At 34.3% G+C, this 7,786-nt stretch overlaps 1 protein-coding gene across 1 annotated transcript; it reads left to right on the top strand.

Annotated features, from left to right (window-relative positions):
- The first annotated feature begins 2,451 nt into the window (after nucleotides 1-2,451).
- On the top strand, nucleotides 2,452-7,147 carry LOC145053395 (glutamine synthetase, chloroplastic). Its single transcript, XM_079001431.1, has 14 exons — nucleotides 2,452-2,591; nucleotides 3,722-3,975; nucleotides 4,102-4,141; nucleotides 4,234-4,337; nucleotides 4,423-4,471; nucleotides 4,584-4,690; nucleotides 4,757-4,844; nucleotides 5,356-5,484; nucleotides 5,572-5,646; nucleotides 5,926-5,979; nucleotides 6,073-6,110; nucleotides 6,227-6,386; nucleotides 6,485-6,545; nucleotides 6,661-7,147. Exons 2-14 carry the CDS (start codon nucleotides 3,728-3,730, stop codon nucleotides 6,798-6,800), a joined length of 1,293 nt encoding a protein of 430 aa, XP_078857557.1. The 5' UTR covers nucleotides 2,452-2,591; nucleotides 3,722-3,727; the 3' UTR covers nucleotides 6,801-7,147.
- Nucleotides 7,148-7,786: the final 639 nt, after the last annotated feature.

Here is a 7,786-nt window from a genome sequence, read left to right as displayed (position 1 = left end):
ACATACTAGCACATAAAGCATAACAGATAGTGGCATACCATATAATTATCACAAAGACAATCATCTCAATTATAATTAATACTAGTGGGCCGACATTGGTGCCTTCGACCCACTCCTACTGGAAGGTAACTCACCTTGAATGTTGAAGTTGTTGCCCGAACTCCCTAGTTGCTACCCTAACGGCTTCCCAAACTAACAATTTCCAACACGATATACAATTAGCAACTAAGTCCTAAACCATGAACCATAATCCAATCTTGGGTAAAATGACCATTTTACCCCTAGCCCAACAATACCCATAACTAAGGCCCAAGCCCAAAACCATTAAGGTCCACAACCATAATATCCATAAAAGCCCAATCTATGTCCCAATTTCCAATTGGGACCCATTCCTCCGCATGGGCCTTAACATAGAGCCCAATAATGCTTTTCTAGTCTAAAAGGTCCAAGTCAAATTCGAAGTCAACGCTCTAAGTTGACTCAACTCATCGAGTTTGCTCTTCAACTCGTTGAGTTCTCATGAATCTTAGAATTGTGACTTTTTCGTATCAACTCGTCGAGTACTCCCTCAACTCGTCGAGTTTTTTCCTTTTCAGAATCAGGACATTTCAAGAACAACTCGTCAAGTTCTCTCATGAACTCGCCAAGTTCTTCAGTCTGTTAAGCCCCTCTTAATGGATTAAGCTCCTACTCTTCAGATCTGGACTCCACACTTCTTCTATACACTGAAAAATTTCCTTTTAAGGGTAAAGTTTCCAACTTTACCCATTAATAGCTTCCTTTAATGGGTTTAGCTCAAACCCTAATTCTTCAAGATCTAGATCTTGATCCAAAAGCCATTTATACTTCGAACTAAGGCATACAAACTGAGATCTAGACCCTAGACATCGTTTGAACACGTAAAGTTTCTGCCTTTATCTCCATGCATGGCCTTTTGGGGCTTAAAATGTCAAAATGACATCCTATAGCTTGCATGGAGCTTCAATGGCCATAAAGTTTGCATCTTTATGCCATGGAAGCCCTCCATGGTTCTAGATCTGATGATACACTCACTTGGGACGTCCATTTCCCAAAGGTCATGCTTCTTGAACAAGAAATCCCATAAAAGTGAAGATAAAGAGATCTAAGAATATTATAGACAAGATAGGAGTTTTATACCTCTAATGAACCAGAAATGAAGCTAAACTTATGGGTTTACTCTTCTCCAACTCTTCCTTGCTCCTTCTTCAAGTGTCTTATTTTTCAAGAATCACCAAGAATGCACAAAATGGCTCAAAAACTCTCACAAGTGGATTAGGGTTTCGTGGCTAGGGTTTGGGACTTGGAGGCTGGAAATGAGGCCAAACCCTAGAGCTTAAGTTGTTTAAATAGGGTGTAAAACCCCGAACTTAGGGTTTCTCAAACAGCGACCAACTCGTCCAGTTGGTCCCTCCAACTCGTCGAGTTGATCTTCGAAAATGCGCGTGACTCCTAACTCCTATATGTCGAGTTTATACCTTAAACTCGACGAGTAGACCTTTCAAAATGAGGTTTTATTTTCCGTGATTACTCCTTTAAATTCTGGGTGTTACAAGAGATGAAAAGAGAAGAATGTGAGAAGAGGTATAGATAGAGTATGAGATGAGATAGAGTAAGAGTATGAGAAATGATGAGAAAAAAGTAGATGATACATGTGCCTCTTTAATGCCTAAACGAACCTCACTTTCCTTTGCTCCAAAAGTCGTCATGGTATGAAATTTTTTGGAAAAATGTTTTTAGCTGCCAGAGGCTCAACATGACTTATAAGTTGATTACAAATGTTGCCTAAGTCCTTAAACGCCATTGGACATGTAGTCGGGCAAGTCATTAAACTCTTCACATAAAAACAAGAGATGCACGTTGTGTAGCAATTCTTTGATCATGTCATTAGGCATTCGATTATCTAGCATCCTTAATCGATTAGGCATGTCATTGTATTAAGAAGATCATGGCTTGAACATGTCCATGCAACATCTTACTTACCTTTACCCAGTCACACCAAAATGTATTAGTTCATGATTAGATCAATTCCGAAATGTGATCGTTAAACTATCTTACGTCTAATAGTTATATTTACAAAATTCAAAAAACAAACAATTCCTATTTACTATAAACCCATTTTAAATAATATTACACACATTTCTATTAACTTATATACAAGTCTATGCCTACCTAAACATTTACTCACGTGGTTTAAAAATACATGAGATATTTCTCTAAAACGTACAATACACATGAAGGAAACATAAATAAATTTGAAATGATATGAATTAAATCCGAACTTTTAGGGAATTTGTTGATAAACAAAGTTGGGGTTGATGAGAAAACCTTATCCTATTGGAGTAGAGCAGGAGAAGCATGAGAATGATAGCTTCTCTTGATGACCTTAAAGAGACCAAAGGCGAATTTCCTCCACCCAAAACCCAACGCACCCCTATCTCATAAGGAAAGGCCAATCACCATATTTTGTTTGTTTTGTTTTTATTATAAATTATAAATAAATAACCCTTTCAACACCCACTCTACAACTTCCAGTTTTCTCTTTCCCCCACCACTTCCCGACTGCTTTTCCGGTATGTTTGCATCCCCTACATTGCTTCTTTTCTGTATTTTGATCGGAATCGGAGCTTTTCCTTTTTGTAACGGGAATCGAACTCCATTGCCCTTGGGGTAGCTTTGTATTTTTATGTCTTCCTTTTGTTCCTTGTTGATTTGTATGCGTTTTGTTTACATTTGGCGATCATTTTCTCGATTTTGACTATCTGAATGCCAAGTGAACATCATCGATTGGTTTTTTTCCTTGTTGATTTGTATACATTTTATTTACATTTGGCGACGATTTTCTGGATTTTTACTATTTGACTGCCAAGTGAACATCCGATATTGGCCATTATTTGTCTGCGAAAAGAAGACCAGACACTTGTAGATCTGTTCGCCATTAATCCATTTTTGACATAAACAATTCTTTCTTTCTCGCCAATCTAGATCCTTCCACTGGTTCTCCATGTGCTGAGAAGCAAATGACCAAACTACCCCTCCCTGGTCAACATTTCCTTTTCTTCGATAATCAATAATTGATCGTACATATATTATAAGCATGATTGCATCACTAAGCATCTTATTTATTTATTTATATACTGACTTTTGTGTTTTGAATCTGATACCCTTTACGAATAAAAGATTATAGAAAGAAATGAAAGACAAAGTCTTTGAGTAAACTAACCCCATTACAAGAATCTTGGATCATGCTTAATAGAAAGAGGAGGCTAAAGTATGTCATAAACAAATGACAAATATAGTTTAAGGAAACCAATAAGTTTTTAATAGTGGTGACTGATGAGTGGCCCATATTAAAAAGTTTTGCTAAATTAAATTTTCCAAGTACAACAAGAATAAATGAAAATAAAATGTTACAATAAACAGATTACAAAAGTATGTTGATGTTTTTTTGCATCTTAACTCTAAAATCATATACATACAAACAATGACAGATCCATAAAATCTTTTCACCTTTTTCACCTTTTCACTTTTTACTTTTTACAGTATAAGAAAATTTTGACTGTAGATCAGTCAATGCATACAGTTTCCTTACAATGATCAAAAGAACTTACACTACATTGTTGACTTTTTGTGTTGTTATTGAGTTTTTATGTTTTCATTGACATTTTTTTATGTTTTTGTTGAATGGAATTGAAATGATTAGGTGAAAATGGCTCAGTGTTTGGCTCCTTCAGTGCAATGGCAAACAAGGTTAACAAAGAATGCAATGGAAACAAGCTCAATGACCTCAAAAATGTGGAACTCTGTGTCATTTAAGCAAAGCAAGAAAGGAGCATTTAAAAGCTCCACAAAATTTAGAATTTGTGCTTCATCAAGTGGAACTATTAACAGGGTTGAGGATTTACTAAACTTGGATGTTACTCCTTACACTGATAAGATCATTGCTGAATACATTTGGTACTTTCCTATTCCCTTTGTAAAACACAATTATATAAAACCCAAAATGACTTGTTTATTTCATTTTTTTGTAACCAAAAACATGACAGATTCCAATTTCATTTTTTTTTTGATGTTTTGAAACAGGATTGGAGGTTCAGGAACAGATGTGCGCAGCAAGTCAAGGGTATGTTGACTTTTGATTACTTTAATTATTTTTTTAAATAGTTTAAGAAAATAAATTAAAAAGGTTATATTTTTAAATTGTTTCTTTTTTAGACACTCTCGAAACCAGTGGAGCATCCTTCTGAGCTTCCAAAGTGGAATTATGATGGATCAAGTACTGGACAAGCACCAGGAGAAGACAGTGAAGTTATCTTATAGTAAGTCCAATTTTAATAAATAAAAAAAAAATTAACAAATTTCATTTTACTTGAATTAATTATAATTATAATTTTATTTTTGTAGCCCTCAGGCGATCTTTAAGGACCCTTTCCGTGGTGGCAACAACATCTTGGTGAGTTTATTACAATATTATAGTTTCAAGTTTGTAACTTTTTTCTTAATATTTTGAAAAATTGTTATTTTCTTAAAAATTTATTTACTATTTTGTTTTATATTTTTGAAAGGTAATCTGTGATACATACACTCCACAAGGAGTTCCTATCCCTACAAACAAACGTGCAAAGGCTGCTGAGATTTTCAGTGATCCTAAAGTTGTAGCACAAGTTCCCTGGTAGGTTTTTTGAGTGAAAATTTAATTTTTTTTTTTCATGAAATTTTAATTATTTTGCTTTTTAAGGTTTGGAATTGAGCAAGAGTACACTTTGCTTCAACAAGATGTGAAGTGGCCTTTGGGTTGGCCTGTTGGAGGGTACCCTGGTCCTCAGGTATAAATATAATCATCATCATCATCTTTCTTTTCTTAACTTTTTGTCTGTTTGGTTGGATGGAAATATGGAATGGAATGAGTGACAAAGGAATGGAATGAACATGGTAATATAATAAGCAAAGATAATGGAATGAGTCATTACCTTCATTTGTCATTTTGGTTGACCTTTATGAATGGAAAAAATTCTTATGTGACTTTTTTATATTATATGTAAAAGTTACACAGAATAAAAATGACTAAAAGCCAAATAAGATAATGGAATGATCAATGAGTCATTACAACTTTTGATTCCATTCCATGATGGAATAAAAAAAAAACTCTGTAGGATGGAAGGAATCACATTCCTTTAAGAAGGGAACATTCTATTCCTCCAAAAAGATCAAACAACTTTTTGTTTTCTTTCTTTCTATTGTACTGGAATCAACCATTCCATTCCTTTTCCGATTCCGGTTAAGCAGATTCCATGGAAATCAGTTTTGTTTAATTGATTTCATTTTTCCAATTCATAGGGTCCATACTACTGTGGTGCGGGGGCAGATAAGTCATTTGGAAGGGACATATCTGATGCACATTACAAGGCTTGTTTATACGCTGGAATCAACATCAGTGGAACCAATGGTGAAGTCATGCCAGGACAGGTTCTTTTTTTTTCTACTCATTTTCTTTATTATTTAAAATATTTTTTATAAAAACAAAATTTTTATCTCACAAATTGTGTTTCACAGTGGGAATTCCAAGTGGGTCCCAGCGTTGGAATCGAAGCCGGTGACCATATCTGGTGTGCCCGATACCTCCTTGAGGTAAAATAAAACATCTCCATTCCATTTCCACCAATAAAAGGGCAATTCCGTCATTTCATAATCATTAGGGTTTTAGTCTTAGCACCCGCATTGTTGGAGTTTTAATTCCAATGTGGTTTGGGCTTCTTGTCAGACACCTAATGGGCCCGCTGTACCTGATTTACATCTTACATGATACTGTATGGAAAGACAGTGTGAGCCAGCTCAGGGGTTGTTGGAAGAAATAAAAAATAACTAAACCGATACTCTTTCTTGAATATTCTTTTTTTTTTTTAACAGAGAATTACTGAACAAGCTGGTGTTGTTTTGACACTTGACCCTAAGCCAATTGAGGTAATCAGTAATCGAGTTTTTGTGTGTTGAGTGTTGACTTTTTTATCATATATTTTAATTTTAATTTACCTTTGTTTTTTTAAATGTTGATAGGGAGACTGGAATGGAGCAGGATGCCACACTAACTACAGGTACTTGTTTATTTTATTTTTGGTTGGATGGAAAGGAATGGACCATTCCATTCCTTCCTTGATTCCATTTTTCTTACATTAAAATTCACATACATTTTCTTTTAATTTTTTTACAGCACATTAAGCATGAGAGAAGAAGGTGGATTCGAAGTAATCAAAAAGGCAATTCTGAACCTTTCCCTTCGCCACGCAGACCACATCAGTGCTTACGGTGAAGGAAATGAAAGAAGATTGACAGGAAAACACGAAACTGCCAGCATCAACACATTTTCATGGGTATCTAAAAACATAAAAAAAAATATATATATATTTAATACCAAATTCAAAAAATATAAAACCAATAAAAATTCATGCTTTTAAATGTTATCTTGCAGGGTGTTGCTAACCGTGGTTGCTCAATCCGTGTGGGGCGTGACACTGAGAAGGCAGGCAAAGGTAAAATATAATTTTACTCAATCTTCTTTATTAAGTTGTTCTTTCTGTATTAAGTCAATACTAAATTGAGAAGCACTTAATGAATGTTTTTTTTTTAATGGTTTGTTGTGTGTAGGTTATTTGGAAGATAGGCGTCCAGCATCAAACATGGATCCATACACAGTGACTGGATTACTTGCAGAAACTACTCTCCTGTGGGAGCCTACACTTGAGGCTGAAGCACTTGCTGCTCAGAAATTGGCACTGAATGTGTAAAACAATCAAATGAATCCATTTTCTTCTGAAGCTTGGACTTGGTTATTTGTTTCTAGTTGATTTTCTTCAAGAACTTGTGTAGATAAAGCTCCCAAAAATCATCATGGCTTCATATGCAAATCTGTTTTTGACAAATTGGGTGTTTTTTTTTTGGATATTGTTGAATAGTTTATGCACAGTTTGATGTGTGCATAAGTCCTTTTGGTAGGTTCTATTCTACTTTTGCTTTTTTGGGCTGAAGAAAGCACCTTTAGGTTTGAAGGTATTTTCTAGCAGTCTGATTATCTATGATAAATAATTAATAATGGAGTTGATACTCATAATAGTATTTTTGTTATTTTTTTTTATCTCGTTCTTTTTCTAAGTTAACTACATCTAACACTTTATTATTTTTGAAACTTATTTTTTTTTTCTCATTATAGAGGATTTTAATAATGATTGGTACTTGGTAAAAGATTTAATGTAAAAGTAAAGTTTATGATTCAGGGATTAAGTGTAACTTGGTTTTGGCATGGTTCTAAAAAACACGCCTTGTGCAGTAAGGCACGAGTGTTATTTTTCAAGGAAATTTTTTATTTAGGGAAATTGAATGATCTAAACCATTTTTGTATTCTACTTTTTAAAAAACAACTGTTATTTTTATTAATTTTTGTTTTTGGAAAATGAGGTTTTAAACCGGAATGCCTACATTTCAAACCCTAACTACAAAACAGGCAAATGGGGTAAATGATTTGACCCGGTGTTGTGGTCATTCCTATATCTATACCATGTATTGTCCACAACACCTATTTTAGACTATGTTTCGGACTTCATTTTAGACTTTCTCCAATCTCTTTTCAGACTACTCAAATTCGAATTATGTCTTCTAGCAGTGAAGAGTTCCAACATTTGTGGGCATGTATTGATTTTTTGTTTGATTATATGTTACTATATGTGATTATATATTCAAAATAAAGTTGAAGTGTTTTTTCTATGACTAAATGATT

The sequence above is a fragment of the Lactuca serriola genome, chromosome 5, assembly GCF_051521515.1.
Source record: "Lactuca serriola cultivar US96UC23 chromosome 5, Lser_US96UC23_V15, whole genome shotgun sequence".
NCBI lineage: Eukaryota > Viridiplantae > Streptophyta > Magnoliopsida > Asterales > Asteraceae > Lactuca > Lactuca serriola.
Note: the sequence above shows the minus strand (reverse complement) of the source record. Positions and strands in the feature narration are given on the sequence as shown.